The sequence below is a fragment of the Tursiops truncatus genome, chromosome 3 (genome assembly GCF_011762595.2).
Source record: "Tursiops truncatus isolate mTurTru1 chromosome 3, mTurTru1.mat.Y, whole genome shotgun sequence".
Classification (NCBI taxonomy): Eukaryota; Metazoa; Chordata; class Mammalia; order Artiodactyla; family Delphinidae; genus Tursiops; species Tursiops truncatus.
In genome coordinates this window covers 111,558,829-111,575,844 of record NC_047036.1, presented here as the reverse complement: position 1 = coordinate 111,575,844, position 17,016 = coordinate 111,558,829, and the positions used below count along the sequence as shown (strand labels likewise).

The window sequence follows — 17,016 nt, the reverse complement described above, 5'->3', positions numbered from 1 at the left end:
CTCTGAGGCAGCTTGGAAGTGCCCTGACTGCAGGGTGAGGTCTCCAAGTCCAGCTCCACCACTTAATGTGTGACTCTGGGTAAGCCACTTAACTTCTCTGTGCCCCAGAAAATGGGCTAATGATAACAGTACCTACCATCTACAGTTGGCATGAGGATTAAATGGATGAATACATGTAGAGCTCTTAGAACTGTGCCTGGCATGTAGTAAGCACTATATGTGTGTGAGTATGTATTTTAAGATATACACTTTGCTTCTCCTGAAATGGAATGAGGGTGTTTTGCCTTGGGAGAGCACAGCTTCCTCTCTTCGATCAGCTGTGTGCTGCCCCTCAGTTCCTGATGCCAGTTCAGAATGCCAGCTCTTCCCACCCCCTACCAGTTGCCATGGTTATTGCTGCGGAGCCTGGCCTCCATCTGGCCAGCCCTGCCAGGGCTGAGAGGCCCCTTACTTGCCCGAGAGGCCTCCTGGGGTCGAAGGCAGGGCTGCCAGGGGCTGTGACTCAGCGCCGACTGGGGAGGAGAAGGCAGGGCTCTGGATGCACAGACGTGGCTCAGCTGTGGGGAGGGCTCCTGGGCGCCAGGAAATGCCCCGGTGTCAGCAAGGGGGGCAGGAAGGATGAAGGAGACAGGGAGGCAGAGTGGCCTCCAGGCAAGAGGGAGGCCCAGAGGAGACTGAGAGAGACAAGGAGAAAGGGCAAGGGCCTGGCACCACCTTTTCCCACACCAGATGCCCAGATTAAGGAAGGTCTTAGGCAAAGATAATGACGTGATGCCCCCCGGCCCCCAGATCATTCCAAATAGAAGGAATATTAGTACTCTTGGTCCTACAAAATTCTGCCTTTCCTCATGGGGCTCTTATTTAAATTAACATAGTCTTTGAAAAACACCGTAATTTTGCCATGACCCTGCTTTGTGTGTGCCCCCAGCATACGCTTAGCTGGGGTTTTGGATAACTCTTGCCCGAATGCCCACCACCTACTGGCATAACTACCCACACTTGTGTGCTCAGTCAGCTGCCACCTGGCCAGACCTCTTGGGGCCGAGATCACATTCCTTTCTCTGGGAAGCTGAGGTTAGACGGCTCACAACAAAAAAGGCATTTCCTGTACTTCCTGGGGCTCTCATCTTCATCTGTGTGGCCTCTTCTGGCTCTGACTATGGAGGAAACACTCCTATCAAGGGTGGACAGACCTTACCCTAGGCCAAGGCCTCAGTCTCAGCTGCAGCCAGTAAGACTGAGGTCATCTGGGAGGAGGTGGATGGCTGGGCTGGGATCTGGAGAAGGGGAGGGCTCTCTACTCCAGGAGACCAGACAGACACCAGAGGTTGGTTTTGCCCTGAGCTGAGTCTTTTGGCCACACCGAGGGAGCAGTGTAGGCCCTCCCTCAATTCATGATCTGAGAGTGAGAGGTTCTCATTATCCAGAGAAGTTTCAGACCGTGAGGTGGGCAGACCTGCTCAAGGGCCAGGGAGGACTGGGCAAGGAGAGAGGGATGGAGGGAGCCAGGGTAGCAGCAGGGGAGGGCAGAGTCAGCGAGCCAGGGTGATCAGGGCATAAGACTCTCTTTGGGACACACAGGGGCAACCCAGGGCTTGTTCCCGTGGCCTGTGTTTTCCCGGCCCAGCCCACAAGGCCCTGGTGGTGGTCAGGCAGGGAATTCCCCAGAATTTCCTGACTTCCTCATCTATAGAATGGGGACAGCAATATGCCCTTTAGAGGGCCAATATGATAATTAAATGAGAAGATGAGTGTTAACAGGTTCAGCATAGCAAGTTCTCAGGAACAGAGTTCCTATAACAATTCTGAGCATGGTGGCTGCCGTGCTAGCTTCCAGATGAGGGCTGTGCAGTGGAAGGCACCCCAGGAGATGTAGGGACCAGGCTGGAGGGAGACAGGGAAAGATGGGGCACAGAGATATCTCCACGAGAGCATCCCTCCCCCTCCAGTTTATCCTCTCCAAAGAGCATGGATGGTCCAGGAGTGCCTGGCTCCTGTCGGCCTAGAGCAGCCATGTGTATATGGGGAATGTACCTAGTAGAGCCAGAGCTGTCTGAACACATGCTCTCGTCTTGATGTCAACAGGTAAAACACCAACTGAAGCCAAGCTACTGGTGTGGAGGCATCTGCAAGTAATCACCCAGGCCGGCGGATGTTTCTGGAACCACCTGACACTGACATCAAGGACATGGGCTGAGCCCAATCAGGACTCACTCCTCTCTGCCCAGCTGGTGGCCCACCCCTCTGCCTCATTATCCTGGGCCCTTGGCGTGCGAATTCTCATTTAATCCTCACCACCACAGTATCAGGCATGCACTGTTTTTAGACCCATTTTACAGAGAAGGAAACAGGTTCAAAGAGGTCGGTAACAGTTCTTCAGTCTGCAGAGCTGAGGGTGCGAAACTGGCTAGGAGGCCGACCCACGTTTTTGGCCCTGGGCAGAGGATGTGTAGGATAAATTCTTTCTCTAAATCCCACATACACTCCCGTCCAGAGAGGCCTGGAGCTTCCCTGATTCTCAGAGGGCTGAAGAGCTGGTAGGCATTCAGCCCTTGGGAGCCCAGGAGGCTGAGCACTGCCCAACACCCAATCCTCACTGACCACCGAGTGAGGCTCAGAGTCTGCTTCGCCTCTGTAGTCCCATGCCCAGCACAGGCCTGGCATCAGACAGGCACTGGGTGTCTGTGAGCCAGTCATAGGTGTGGCTGCCAGGAAGCAACAGTGCCAATGTCAAGGGAGGTGACAGCTGAGATCTTTGCCCCAGGCCTGGTCAAAATGGGCCTAAGTGAGAGCCACAGGGCTGCCAAGGCCGGGAATGAACTGCCAATAACACGAGCTGCCCAGCCCAGGCAAGCTGGTGGGCAGAGGAGGCCAGGACAGTAGGCCCCTGTGTCCCAAGGCATGACTTGGAGGGCTTCCCGGGGTGCAGCAAGAAGCACTTGGCTGAGCTCTGTCACTGGATGCAAGGCTTATGGCCACAAGGCCACCTCCTGACAAGAGCACCAGGTGGCTCTCTGACCTACAAGAGCAGAAGGCACCACAGCCCAAAGAGGACTCATCCCTGAGCCAACCCTGGCCCAGCCCTGGCAGGAGGGCCTCCTCAGAGTCTGGTCGTAGCAGCTGCTTCGTGAACATCTGATGTGTGTGCTAAGAACTCCTTAAACTCCCTCCTGCTAAGAACTCCTTAAACTCCCTCCTGCTAAGAACTCCTTAAACTCCCTCCTGCTAAGAACTCCTTAAAAAGGCTGAAGAAGTCAAGAGCGTGGCTTATCCCTATCTCAAGGACTAGTTGAAAACCTGGAGACTTCCCTGAGAAGATCCTCTGGTGGGACCCAGTCTGGATCGACGTCAAGCTAACCCACGGCCAGTTTTCACTGAGTGCTCATGTGTGCCAGGTCCTGTGTCCAGGACCTGCCATGCATCGTTTCTCTACATCATCTCGACCACTGCATGGGGCAGGTGCTATTGTTATCACTCCCATTTTACACACAAGGAAACTGACACCCAGGGAGATTACATTTCTGGCCCAAGGTCGTACTGAATATGACTGGCAATTTGAACCCAGGCTGTCTGGCTCCAGAGCTGAGCCCAAGCTCAAACCCTTGGCCTGCAGTATTTCTGGAACACTGCAGTGTTTTTTAGGGCAAAAGAATCTAAGAATAGAGACACACTAGAAAGGAATCCCTTGACTGGTCCTAGCCTCCCCTTCATCCCCTGCCTACGGCCCCCCCGGCCTGGGCTTCCCGGCTCACCTCACCACGGGCTCTGGAATGGCCTCTGCCCCCGCAGGCACCTGCACACCTTTCTCCCATTCCTGTCGCCATGGGTCTGCCAGGATATAGTAGTCATCCGGGCTGAGCTGGTATGAGTCTGGAATCTTCATGGCTGTGATCAAGTCTGTCCGGAAAACCTGTGGGGAGCAAAGGTGGAGAGAGAATGGCTTCAGATTGCCTCAGTGTGACCTGCTTCACAGGCCAGGGCAGGAAAAGGCAAATGCAGAAAGCCCACTCACTCAAAAATAAGAAGATGGCACAAAAGTACTAAGTACAAGAATGCATCTTCTCTGAACCCAGCACACAGAAGATCTTCAATAAATGCATTGGACTGAATTTATGTGCTCTGACCTGCTCAAGGACAGAATATGACTGATGGACGGTAGTGGACCTCAGAGAGAAGAGGAAAGACTTGCCGAGAAAAGCAAACACAGTGAGGAAACATCAGATGGCAGAAAGGCGTCTGTGAATGCAATACTGCCGTGAAGTAACTGTTCAGAAATTTCTGCTGAAGATCCAAAGTTATGTTTGCTGTTGCTACCACAGTCACTAGCGTCAAAGAGTCCAGGCGACTACGTGCCAGGGCCTCGTGCAGATAGCTGAGGGAGAGCCCAGGGTTTGGGGCAGCCCAGAGAATAGCCTCTCATGGGTCAGGGTCTCCATGGTCTCTCAAGAACAAGGATATCGTGATGGCCTCTATGGGAAAAAAAAACTCAAGAAGAGTGGATATATGTATATGTGTAACTGGTTCACTTTGCTGTACACCTGAAACTGACATAACATTGTAAATCGGCTCTACTCCAATAAAAATTAAAAAAAAAAAAAAAGAACAAGGATACCATGAGCCCTGCTCGGTGGGAGCTCTGAAGTACCATTCTCTGTTTGTGATGGGGTAGGAGGAGTGTGTTGAATTCCTTCTCAATCAAGCCCATCCGAATTCCCTCAGGGCCAGGCCGTGACTGGACGCACCCTCATGCTTTGGTTTTCTTTTGAGCACCTGCTCACTCGGGGGGAAACAGCTCTTCCCACATTCTGTCTGTTGCCCCCACCCCAGAGCAACCTCCAAGGCAAGCCTCAGTGGCACTGGCAGTGCCTCACCTGCCCTGGCTGCTCGGCCTCACTGGGTCCTCCACAAAGGGCTGCTGTAGGACCTGGTGGCAGCACTGGACACTGTGTGACTTGCTTTGGTACCAACTTTCCCAGTGATCATCACATGAGAATCACAAGTTAAAGGAGAGTTCACAGTGTGGAGAGAAGAGAAACCACTTCAAGGAGTCCTCCAGGCCTCAGACCCAGCTCCGAGCCCACTCCCCTCCCCGGAAGAATCAGTATCCACTGGCCTTCCAGAGGCTCGTGACAAGCCATTCAGTGGTAATCTCTGCCTGCGGGAGGCCCCACCCGCTGGCTGTGTGTCTCACTTGAATCTAGGGCTGTAACCACAAGGAAACAACTGAAATGGGCACACCAAGGGGGCTCAAGGCAGCATCTTGCAGAAAACTAATTAATGTCTGCATCTAGCTAGAGAGGGCCCTGGCTTGCAAAAGGTCAAGTTTCTTGAAGACTCTATTTGCCAATATAACTTAACTGTTAAGGCTAACACCCTAACATTTAATTAGGGTGCCAGTGTGAAAAAATTAAAATGAGATTACGATTAAATGCTAATTAAACAGAAGATGAAATGTGCAAAGATTTCACAGCCCTGATAATTTGCATATCTTATTAGCAAGTAGCAAGACGGCTGATAGAAAAACACAAACTCAGGTACTGGGTGCTTCTGTGGTATCCTTCGGCACCTCCCTTTGCTGGCTGGGGCTGGGTTATTGCCCTCTGGGACCCAGTATAGGACCTGGTGGGGGTAAACTGAACCCACAGTGGACTGGTGACTGTCTCAAAGTTCTCCCAACCCTGGCAAGCCACGTGGTACGACATCTAATGCCCTGTTGCTCTGATGCCAAAAGGAACCGCCCAACAGTGAAAGCCTGTCATCTTGCACCGGAAATCAACCGTCCAAGAGCCAAGTGCCACTGTGTGCCCCTCCAAAAAGGCACAGGTGAGCTTGAAACCTCTTGCTGTTCCCTGATCCTGGGCTGTAGTTTAAATGTCACCCCTGAGGGATCACCCTGATCACCCTGGCTCAGGGCCGCCAACCACCCGACAGAGCCACTTTCCAGCCCATCACTCTGCCTCATGTCTCAGTACTTATACTCCTGAAAATTAACTGGTGTATGCATGTTGCTTGCTTCTTGTCATCTCTCCTGCCACACCTGTCCTATTCTCTGCAACATTCTCAATGCCTGGCAGGGTGACTGGCACATAGTAGGTGCTCAATAAATAGTGACTGAGTGGATGATTAAATGAATGCCTGAATAAAAGGGCCCTTCTGGGCCCCCAGCTGGTTCCTTGGCAATGCTTTTTGAACCCCCATGAACAGGTGATACACACCATGGATATATCCAGAGCTGAAATAACCCAAGCACGTGGACTGAATGGAGCAAGAGGCAGCCCTAGTCTGTAAGGCACAGACAGAGTGCCAAGCCACACCAGCGGGGGGAGAGGTGGCCCTGACCTAGGAACAGGCTTGGCATTGAGAACTCAAGAGCTGGAAGGGATCCCGTGCTCAATTCAGTCAGGGAGATTCAGGAGAGAGAGAGAGAGAGAGAGAGAGAAAAAAAAAAAAAAAGAGTTCAGTCCCAAAAGAGTTGCAAGTTTCATCTGCAGTCATTCAGGCAGCAGGGGGCAGACTGGTTACCTGTGGCCCTTTTGGGCAGAGGACTGATGGAAGCACAGGAAGGGCAGCACCATCTTAATGGTACCAGTCAACACTTAAAGAGCACTGTGTGCCCAGTGCCAGTCTAATGGCTGTTCTTGAATTATTAGTCCCTACACCAACTCTGTGAGGTGGGTGCTACCATTATCCCTATTTTACAGTTGAGAAACCCGGGACTCAGGTTAGTTTAATAACCTACACAAGGTCCTTCATGTTGGAAGTGGCAAAGGAACCCAGATAGACAACACCGGAGCCATTCAGCACCCCTGCACAACCCCAGCCCCTCTTGGCCACCTGCTCATTGCCAATGCCCTCGAGTTAACCCTAAGCCAAATCAAGTGGTTTCCCCAAGGGCTGGAATATGCAAATCAGACAGTGACCTTCGCAAGTTCCAAGTTCTCCAGTGGCTTTCTACTGTCTTCCCACTGCCCTCAGGCTGAGCTGCTGAGTCTACCAGGCCCCATGGCCACAAGGATGCACGGGTAGTCTCCCTCCCAAGCACTTTTCACCCTTGGCACATGAGAGGACCCTGCTGGGACAGTCTTCTCCCTGCCAAAGTGGGGGCAGCCTGTTTCACGCTTAGGGTATGAGTCCAGCCCACATCTGCTCTGGGAAGCCTTCCCTGATGCCAGGCTGAGTTCTGGGCTCCTCTGAACTTCCACAGCCCCTGTACTGGAATCTCCTCGTCTCTTGCTACAGCAGTGCACGTCGGGCCTGACACATGCTAGGTGCTAACTAAGGCTGAACTACTCAAGAGCCTCCCATGGATCTGCTACCACCTTTCCGGGTAGCTGCCCAAGGCTACAGCTCGGTCCTCTGTACCTTCCAAAGGAACCCCTGTACATTCACACAAAACCTGTCCACAAATACAGCAACCCAAACATCTTTCTGTTTTGAACTGCCAAAGGTTAGGCTTACAAAAAGGCTCGATTATTCTCCTAAAATGCCTCTGAATTATTTATGAAAACGAAATAAGGAATAAAATGGACACTGATGAACTGGAGGCCTTGCCACGGCAAGGAAGTTGGAAGCTGGAAAACAAGCAATTTTCTAAGAATGTGAATGTTTACTATTTTTCCCTTTTGGCAGAAATTGACAAATTGTCTTTAGGGGTCTGCTGCCTAGCAACCAAGTTCTGCTGAGCTGCTTGGGAGATGTTAATTGTAGCTTCTTCAAACAGTATGAAGAACGTTTAAAGGTCTACAACTCTAATCTAGTAACCGATGTGAGTGCCAGAGGTGCCAACGCAGCTCTGAAGGGAGCTGAAGACCCTGCTCTGCCCAGATGCGGGGAAACTGCACGTGGCTTGCCCTCTAGTTCCTTTTCCCAAGACTGAAGACCACAAGCATTGAAAAGTCTATGGAGGCTTTCTGTACCTACTTCCCCAGAAGAACCAAAAACGGGCTGTGCCAGAAAGCATGTCATGTCTGGAGTCTGACATGATGTCCAAAAGCAAATAAAGACAATGACAACAGGCAACTTTCACTCTGCTATGCTAAGAGTTTCTGTATATGATCACAAGATTTATGAATGTTATTTGAACATTTCATCCTGGGACCTTAGTTTCTGCTTCCTTTTCTCAAGGGTGAAGTATTATATCGTAGTGTATTTCAGACCAAGAGGCACGAGGGGACGTTCAGTCACTTAAGGAAAAGCTCCAACACCTATCATAATTACAGAATATGATTATTTGTGTCATTATTTGCTTAATGTCCATGTCCTCTAATAATCAAGCTGAGAGAGGCAGAGACTGCATGTGTCGTGCTTATCATTGTGCCTGTTTGCGGCACAGCGCCTGGCACATAGCAGGTACTCAAGAAATGCTTGTGGAACAAGTGAGTAAGTGAATGCACCCCAGGATTGGTCTGAAGTATGACTAAACTCTGAAACTTCCTGTCCTGTCCTCCTAGCAGGGAGAGTGCAGACAGAGGTCTGGCCCAAAGGATTCTTCCAGGTGGAACTCGGGAACTGGTCTTGGTCACTGTCCCAAAGCCAATGAAAATGGCTTTGGCCTGGACTGCCTCTCCTTGACTCTGTCCACATCAAAAGTCCCAATGCAAAGCTAGGAGTGCCCCCTCTCTCTAATCTCCCAAAGGATGTTTCACAGTCTGTCCTGAAAGAGCCAAGTAAAATTACTACCGGTACCTCATTTGAAATCACAGTTTTTTTCTGAGCACCTCATCTCATTAGAAAGAACAGCTAATAGTGAAAAGTGATTGCCCTGTTATAGTATGCCAGGTGCTGTGCTAAATGCTATATATATAGAATCTCACCCAATTCATATTACTCCCACTTTACAGATGTGGAGAATAAGACTCAGAGAGGTTAAACCACTTGCCTAAGGTCTGCACTGTCCTTTAACCAATGTAATGCTGCCTGCAAACCAGTCAGCTATTTCTTCTTTTAAAAAAAATCTCTTTCTTGGGCTGGAAACTGATAAAGAGTATCTCAGCCAAGAGCATACTTAGATACTTAAAATTAGGCCTACATTCCAGAGAAGGGCTCTGGAAATAGCCTCCCAGTCCCATTCAAGCTACCACTAGGCTAATTTGGTCAGACATTTACACACACACACACACACACACACTCAACATCTTTCTCTTTCACAAGGATAACAGCACTTCCTGCTCTTAAAGAGAATTTATTACACACATTTCTTTTGCAAGACAAGTCCCAGAGGCCAGGAGGCCTTTCCAGTTGGCGGGAGCAGCAATATTTCTAACTATACGAGAAGTGGATTCTGCCCCCCACCCCAGAGGAAGGCAGTGGGAGGCTCAGAGAGCAGGCGCTTAGCCCAGAGGAAGGGCTCCCCTCACTGCCTGCCTGCTTCCCAGGGTAGCAGAGGAACTGTTGGCTAGAAACACCGCTCAAAACCACAGGGGCAAGCAAAAAACTTTTTTTTTTCAGAGCCTCCTGTTTTACTTCTCAAGTTTGGGAGCATTTTGCTACAACATAGGCCATCATTGTTTTAATATAAAATATGTTATTTCAAACATTTGGGTAACACCTCTGGCTCCTCCAAGAAGGCACCTTTATTCATCCTGTGGCTTTGCACCCCAACACAATCTGGTCACCCTTGCCTTCACCCAGGGAGGAAGAGGTCCATTTTCAAAAGCAATGGGTCAAGCAGATATACTGCATTCTCACTCTCCACTCGCTGCCTTTCCTAGGGAAGGCCATCCTTATAGAGGAACTTTCACAGACCCTGGGTCAGGAAGACACTCCACTGGTGGCAGAGGCTGTTCACAGGGTCACCTCCTTCTCCTGGGCCCTGTCCCAGGGGTGAAAGGCTGAGCACCGGTGAAGGGCCCCTGTGGACCTGCAGAGAAGCCCCATTCTCTCATCTAGGGGTATATACAGTTTGTCACCAGGGCCTAAAAAAGAGGCCAGCTCCTGCCCACCCTGCTCTGGGACCATCCAGGCTTCCATCCCAGGGAGGCCAGCTTCACTTCCACTCACGTCTGGGATCTCCCCCACCCTCAGGCTCCACAGGCCTCAGGGCAGGACAGTCACATCTACAGAACAGTAACTGCAGGGCAGCGCTCTATAGATGATGACCCTGAGGCTCAGAGAGAAACTATTACTTGCCCAAGGTCACAGAGCTCCTTAGTGGCAAAGCGGCCACACCTCTCATAACGGACACTTTCCTGTATAGCACCTGCATCCTGCTAACAGTCAGAGGACAAGCTCCCCAGGGATAGGGCCTGCATTTTCTGTGCCCCCTAGCACTAGGCTGGGCCTAGTAGGTGCTCTCAAGTGTCTGCTGAGTTTAATCACTATCACTAGTCCTAGGGTCCTAAGGACCTATGTCCCCGCCCACTGGCTGACTTCTGGGGACTCTGACTTCCTGAAAACACAGCTTTCAGCTTTCTACCTCAAGACAGCCTGCCTAGGGGAAACCCTCGCTTCTTGGACTGCCCCTCCATCTGCCTCTCTGCCCCAGGCCTGAGGAAGATACAGCTTCAAACAGCAGCCTCCAAACCACAGGATGGCCTCCGGGTCTCTTCTCAAACTGCCTTCCCACCTATGCCAGGCAGAGGGCTTGGCAGAAACCTTCGGTCCCCTGGCTGCTTTGGGAGAAGGGGTGAGCTGCAGGATGCTCCCACCCACACTCCCAGCTTTTGTTTAGGTCACGGACCCAGGCTGGAAGGCCTTCCCTTCCTCCCTCAACTTCCAGGGAGGACCAAGCCAGAAACTCCTGTCTTAGCTGATCAGGGGAAAAGGTCTGTGGCAGTAGCCCTTATTTATTTATTTTTTTAAAATATCTTTATTGGAGTATAATTGCTTTACAATGTTGTATTCGTTTCTGCTGTACAACAACGTGAATCAGCTATACGTACACATATATCCCCATATCCTCTCCCTCTTGAGCCTCCCTCCCACCCTCCCTATCCCACCCCTCTAGGTGGTCACCAAGCACGGAGCTGATCTCCCTGTGCTATGCGGCTGCTTCCCACTAGCCATCCGTTTGACATTTGGTAGTGTATATATGTCACTGCTACTCTCTCACTTCGTCCCAGCTTCCCCTTCCCCCGCTGTGTCAAGTCCGTTCTCTACGTCTGCGTCTTTATTCCTACCCTATGGCAGTAGTTCTTAAGCCTGGCTTCCAGCAGGAGGGCTTTTAAAAAGTACAGGTACCTGGGGCCCTACTCCAGAACATTGAAGTCAGAATTCTTGGGAATGATAAGGGTTGGGGTCTGATATTGGTATTTAACAAAATAATCTCTGGTCTGTGATCTCTATAAGGTCTCACAGATATGACCCACTAAGTGATGTTCATGCGATCTGGTGAGACAGGCCAGGCCAGAAAGCCAAGGCCTCAGCACGGTTTATGCACTAAGATCACCTCCCCAACCAGGCTAATCCCTTCCTCTCCTTCAGGACTAGCCTGGCCGACTTAAGCCCCGAGGGACAGATCTCAGCTTTGTTGGGATCCCGCTGGCAGGCAGAGCAGAGGAAGGCAGCAGCCTGTGTGCTTGGGGTCAGCCCCACCTTTCCCCTCCACTGCCAAACGGGATCCTGGGGCCAACTTCAGACTTAGTGTACTCCCACCAAAAATCCTAACCCAGCCTCCCAGGAATCCCAGGGCCTGTTCTTTCAGCCCCCAGTACTGAGGCCTGCAGTCCCCTTTCACTCAGGATGAGGGAGGCCACCCACTGGTTAAGGGCCAGAAGGGAAGCTGGGCCTCAAGGCTTTGGCCCTGTCCAGGGTCCTGACTCCTGGTCAGATCACTTTGTTCCAGCCTGGGGCACCTCCCTCTGGTGTATAGCGTGCTCCTTGATCCGCACCCTCAGAGTGCACAGGTCACTTCAGGGGCAGCCCTGCCAGTGTCGCCTAAACCCAACCCCAGCTCTTTCCATAGCTGGTGGCTTCTCTACGTGCCAGTGCTGCTGCTATGCCAAATACTCCTAATCCTCGAATCGCCACCCATCAATGTCCACCTTCACAGATGAGCAGACGAAGTAAACCATGGGTCCCGTGGCTCTGCAGCCACCAGGAAGGGACTCCTGCGCCACACACGTCAACTTGCAAGCATTGAGGCTGGGAACTTGGGCCAGACTGGGAGCAGACCGTGTGAGCAGCCTGAAAACGACCCCACCGGCTTCTTACTCTGGGGACTGAGCAGAAGGGACTCCAGATGCCCTTTCACCAGGTGTCCACAGCCCTCGGCCCCCAGCTCCAGCAGATTATAAAGGCCTTTCTCTCCAGCCCATGCACAGAAAGAGAAGGGACAGCCCAGTGAAGAGATTTACTGCAAACGTTATCTGCCGCCAAATCCTCGCTTTCATCTCCGCCTTCTCATGAGCCAAATAATTTGGAAGCTTTCATTGATGGTTTCCTCTCTGCCCCACGATAACTTGGAATTTATGCCGGCTATGGCTCAGCCTCCTCACTTAGGGGACGAGGGAAACCTCGCAGGCTGCTCTCCAGCCTGCTGTGGGAGGAAAAGCCTGTCCTTGGCGACAGTTCAAGGCGGGGAAGACTTCCTCAGCTCCCCTGGAGCCTAAGACTTGAGGGCGGGTGTCTCCAGTCAGGCCTCAGAGCCCCCTGCAGAGGCTCCTGGGTTTGAACCCAGGGCCGTGCATGGCCAGTCCCCAGCAGGGCTGGGGATCAACACCCTTGCAATGGTTTGACTCTATTTTTAGGTGGGGAAAGGTTCAAAGGCCCTGCGCTGGAAAACCCAAGAGGCAGGGGAATTTTCAGCCCCATGCAAATCACCCTTTCCCCTCAGCCTTTGCCTGACACCTGTTTCCCCCCAGCCTGCCTGCCTATCCCCGGTGTAGAAGGCAGCACTGCCCCAGGGATCTCCGCCCTGAGAGGAGGCCCTGCCTCCCACTGGGGCTTGAAGGGGGAGTCAGGGGAAGGGATTAAGCCAGCCCCAGGGCCTCCCCAGAACTTCCCCTCTTTTCTCCAATCTGAATAGCCCCTGAAAGCAGGGGGCAGGTGGGATTCTGAGAGGCAGGTTCCTCAGCTCCCAAACAGGCAGAACAATTCCTGCCTTCCAGGACCAGGAAGGCACAAAAGATGGCTATTGTTTTACTAATCCAACCCTAGTAGTAACTGGGAGCCCCTGCAGCTCTCAAGATGGGGGTGGGGGCAGACGGGTGGAGGGGTGGTCCCAGGGACTCCCAGGGCCCTAGCACACTCTGCATCCTACTTCCCAGTGCACATGAGCACATGCCTTCCTCCCACTGAGCAGGGCTAGACCAGGAGGTGCCAAGAGCCTCAAGAACAGCATCCTCCCATGCCCACCTCACCCCCTGCTTTCATTCCAGTCCTGACTGCATTCCTGGAGATATTTCCTTCCATCTCCACCACTCCCCTATAGGGCCAAGGGAGGATACTAGGTTGGGGGATGGGAATGGGAGGTTTCAGGTCTCAAAGGTGTCCCCACCCCCAGCCCCACAAAAGGAGAGCCCCAGGGTAGGCCAGCTCCCGGAGGAGGCGGGGAGTCCTTTTTCAAATGCAAGGTTTTTCGGAAGACCCCCTCTAGGGACTGGCTAATGATAGCAGCTCCAGGATGGCCCCTGCAGTGAGGGAGGGGAGAGGAGGTTGCCAGGCTCAGAACAAAGATATCCTCCCTCAACCCGGGCCAAGTGCTCTGCCCCAGAACTCTAAGCCTTCCCACCCTTGGCGCGGTTGGCCCCAAGAACCTCACATCTTGGCTGTATAACCTTAGGATCCTCAATTTCCTTATTATAACAGGAGGGTTAAAAAAGTAGTGTCTAGCCCAGTGCCTGGCTACTCTGTGGGCTGCAGACAATCTCTCTGTTAAGGGTCAGATTCAAAACCAACCCCCTTCTTGGGTACTCAATGCTCTGGCAGCCTCATTTGTGCCAAGGGTCTCTTCTGTGCCCAGTGCCACGCATTAAAGACCTAAGAGGGAGCGATGAGGCTCTAGGATGCAATTTTTCAGGGGCTGCAGAGGCAGGATCGCACGTCCATTTGTCTACCCACCCCCAAAGCTCTTCTCCACAGCTCCAGAGGCCATAAGTACCTCTACCTGTCCCAAGAAACAGCGTCAAAGTAAGGAAGGCTTAAAGGGCAGATGCATGTGAAATGGGCATAATAAGGAGTGGATGACCTAACTGGATGACTTTGAGGACTCCACCCTTCATCCCTACATCAGCAAATCCTGTCACCCTTGGCTCAACCTCCAGAATGTCCCAGATCCTACTGTTTCTTACTCTACTGCCATCACTCAGCTCTAAGCCACCATCATTTCTCTCCTGGACCACTGCCAAAGAATCCTCCCCACTCCCACCCTTGCCCCTCATATTCCCTTCTCCTCACAGCAGCCAGTGGGACCTTTCATTAAAACAGCAGACTATATAATTACCCTGCTTATGATCCTTGAAAGGCTTCTCCTCTCACTCAGATCAATAGGAACATCTTTACAACAACCTACAAGGTTATGAGAACTGGCTCCCCCACCCCTTCCTCCCATCCACTCTACTCAGCCATACTGGTCTTGTTCTGCAATGACTGCACCCTCTGCCAGGAATCCTCTCCACCCCATATACCTGCACTTCCCCCATACATCCCTCCCTCTCCTTTCCACCTCTGTTTCATCTTTCTCCAGGATACCTGTCACTACCCACCTCTGAGGGTTTCTTTTCGTTCTGCCGGGGCCAGCCTGATTTGGTGCTGCTGGGCAGTTTGGAGCATCTTGATGCAGATGTAGCGTGACCTGCAGAGAGAGCACAGCCCATGAGGGGCCCCTGGAAGGTCAGGAACACCACCCACCCATGTCCAAGGAAAGGAGGTCTGTCAGGAAAGCTCTGGCTTGAATGTTCAGGAGGCGGTGACCTCTGTAAGCACGTGGTGGACTGTCCCTGCTCTGGGCCTTTCCAACAATGAATGGAGACATGATGCCTCCTCTACCCATCAACCAGAAGACGCCTGGGAGGTGAAAGGCAGTTTGGACAAGGACTCAGTATGAGCTTCCTGTGTGTGATCCATGACAAATCCCTTGCCCTCTCTGGCCTCTGCTTCCTCCTTGGTGAAGGAGGGCTATAATAAGCCTTCTGTGGCCACTCTCCACCCCCACTGCTGATCAGACACTCTGGGATGATGCCCAGTGGGTATGCAGAGGCGAGACAAGGTAGTGGGAAGATTGCTGCTCTAAAGTAGGCCCACAGGCTAACCTGGAGCCCTGGCTCAGCCGCTTACTAGCTCCTCACCCTGGACGAATGACTTAGTCTCTCTGAGCCTCAGCTTGCTTTTCTATAAAATGGGGGCAGAGAATAACTATCTTCAAAGAGTTGTTGTGAGAATTAAATGATATCATGCCTGTAAAGTCTTGGCACGGTCCCTGGCACACAGCGCTGCCTTGATTAAGATTACCTATTACATCACTAGGGTCTAGAGGCCCTCTCTGGACTACACTCAGGTTGGCCCCCACTCCTACGGGTCAAAGGAGCAGCAGCTACGGATGGGTAGTGGTGGGGACTGGTGAAAAGGGAGGATGCCTCAGCCTGGCCCAACTCCAATGCAGAAACAGGGCTCAGCTGCCCAGATGCTCTCCCTTGCGGGCGCCTGGCCCTGAAGGGTTCCTTTGCCTGAAATAAAGTTAGAAGCAGAGGATGCAGTTCTTCTTGGCTCTACTGAAACAGGCCACAGGCAGCGTGACTGCAGCCACAAAGGGCCGGACGCTGTGATCTACTGCTGCAGGGAGGAACAGCGGGCCAGGTCAGACACCAGAGCCAAGCTGAGTAAACAGACCCCAAAGGACACTGAGTGAAACCTGGAGGGAGAGAAGGGGCTGGGACCTGATTTCTCATTCTGGTGCATGTGTCCTCAGGCTCCGGGGGATTAGAGAACTCCGGGAGCTCTAAGGGGCCTTGGAGATCTCCCCAATCCCAGTTGCTCACCACATACGTGAACAAACTAAGGTCTACAGTTGCAGGGCTCCAGGCCCGGCCTCCCTGGCAGCGCAGGCTCTTCCTCAGCCTGGGCTTTCACCAGAGGACACCGCTAAGTGGGATCTTCCTGGCAGAGTGTCTCTCCTACACAGGGCAGAATGGAACTCTTTACTCCGACTGGCTCATGCAGGCCCAGGTTCTTAGGGCATCTAAGAAGAGCTGCCTTCTAGTACCAGAAAAAAGCCCTCACCTGACACAAACCTCCCTTTTTGCCTCCGTATTTCAGAAGGGGCTCCCTAAGCCCCATTTTCTCTGTAACAGTGCCCCCCCATATCCAGGACTGGCACACCCAGCCCCCACACAAGTCTACCCTGAGGTTCTGTTGCCAAGATCCCATGAAGGTCAGACTCCTTCATTAATTTTTTCCGCAAATATTTACTGATCACCTACTATGTGCCCGATCTAGCTGGATACAGCAGTCAGCAAGACATGACCCCTCTTATCAAGGAGCTTACCTTAATAAGGAAATGATACTTGGTTAGGAAATGATACTTATCAGGTCACTATAATGAAGAGTGACAGGTTTTTTATCTGTTGTGTGGACACTTCTACAGGGCCCTGACTCAACGGCAGGGCCAGAGGGAGAGGGGTGTGTTCCTAGCAGCCAAGAACAGCACAGGCAAAGGCCCAGAGGGGAGTTGATCTGTTCCAACCAGAGCAAAACACATGGGGCTGAGAGCTAGAGGGTAAAGGGGAGTAGAGTAAAGAGGACAGCAAGGCCCTGGAGGCCATAGTGGTGTGGGGATTTTCTTAGGAGCAGAGGGACCTGGCCTGATTTATGCTTTCATCAACATTGAGACCATGGGGCAGTGTCCCCCGATCTGGGCCTGTGGGCCTGATAATTATGCAAACACTTTCCCGGTAGGAGCCCCAGATGGAAGGCCTTACTGTCGGTGGTGTCAGAGTTGTCGCTGCTGATGGAGTACTTTCGCCTCTTCTCTTCCATCTGCAATGAAAGGCAGGCCCCATTATACTCACAGGCGGCTTGGGAAATCCTCAGTCTCTCAGAAAATTGCCCAATAACCTTCCTCCCCACACTCACCCCACTGCA

General features: G+C 52.2%; 1 protein-coding gene across 15 annotated transcripts in view; it reads right to left on the bottom strand.

Annotated features, from left to right (window-relative positions):
- Positions 1-17,016, bottom strand: part of JADE2 (jade family PHD finger 2) — a 51,984-nt gene that overhangs the window by 23,935 nt on the left and 11,033 nt on the right. For 14 of the 15 annotated variants that reach the window (XM_073802528.1, XM_033853183.2, XM_033853177.2 and 11 more), the window contains 3 exons: positions 16,854-16,911; positions 14,643-14,731; positions 3,753-3,910 (listed from right to left, as the gene is read on the bottom strand). In XM_073802528.1, coding sequence (XP_073658629.1) covers positions 3,753-3,910; positions 14,643-14,731; positions 16,854-16,911 — 305 coding nt within the window. Of the gene's footprint in view, positions 1-3,752; positions 3,911-14,642; positions 14,732-16,853; positions 16,912-17,016 lie in introns of those variants that run through there. The other variant, XM_073802532.1, reaches the window with a different exon arrangement.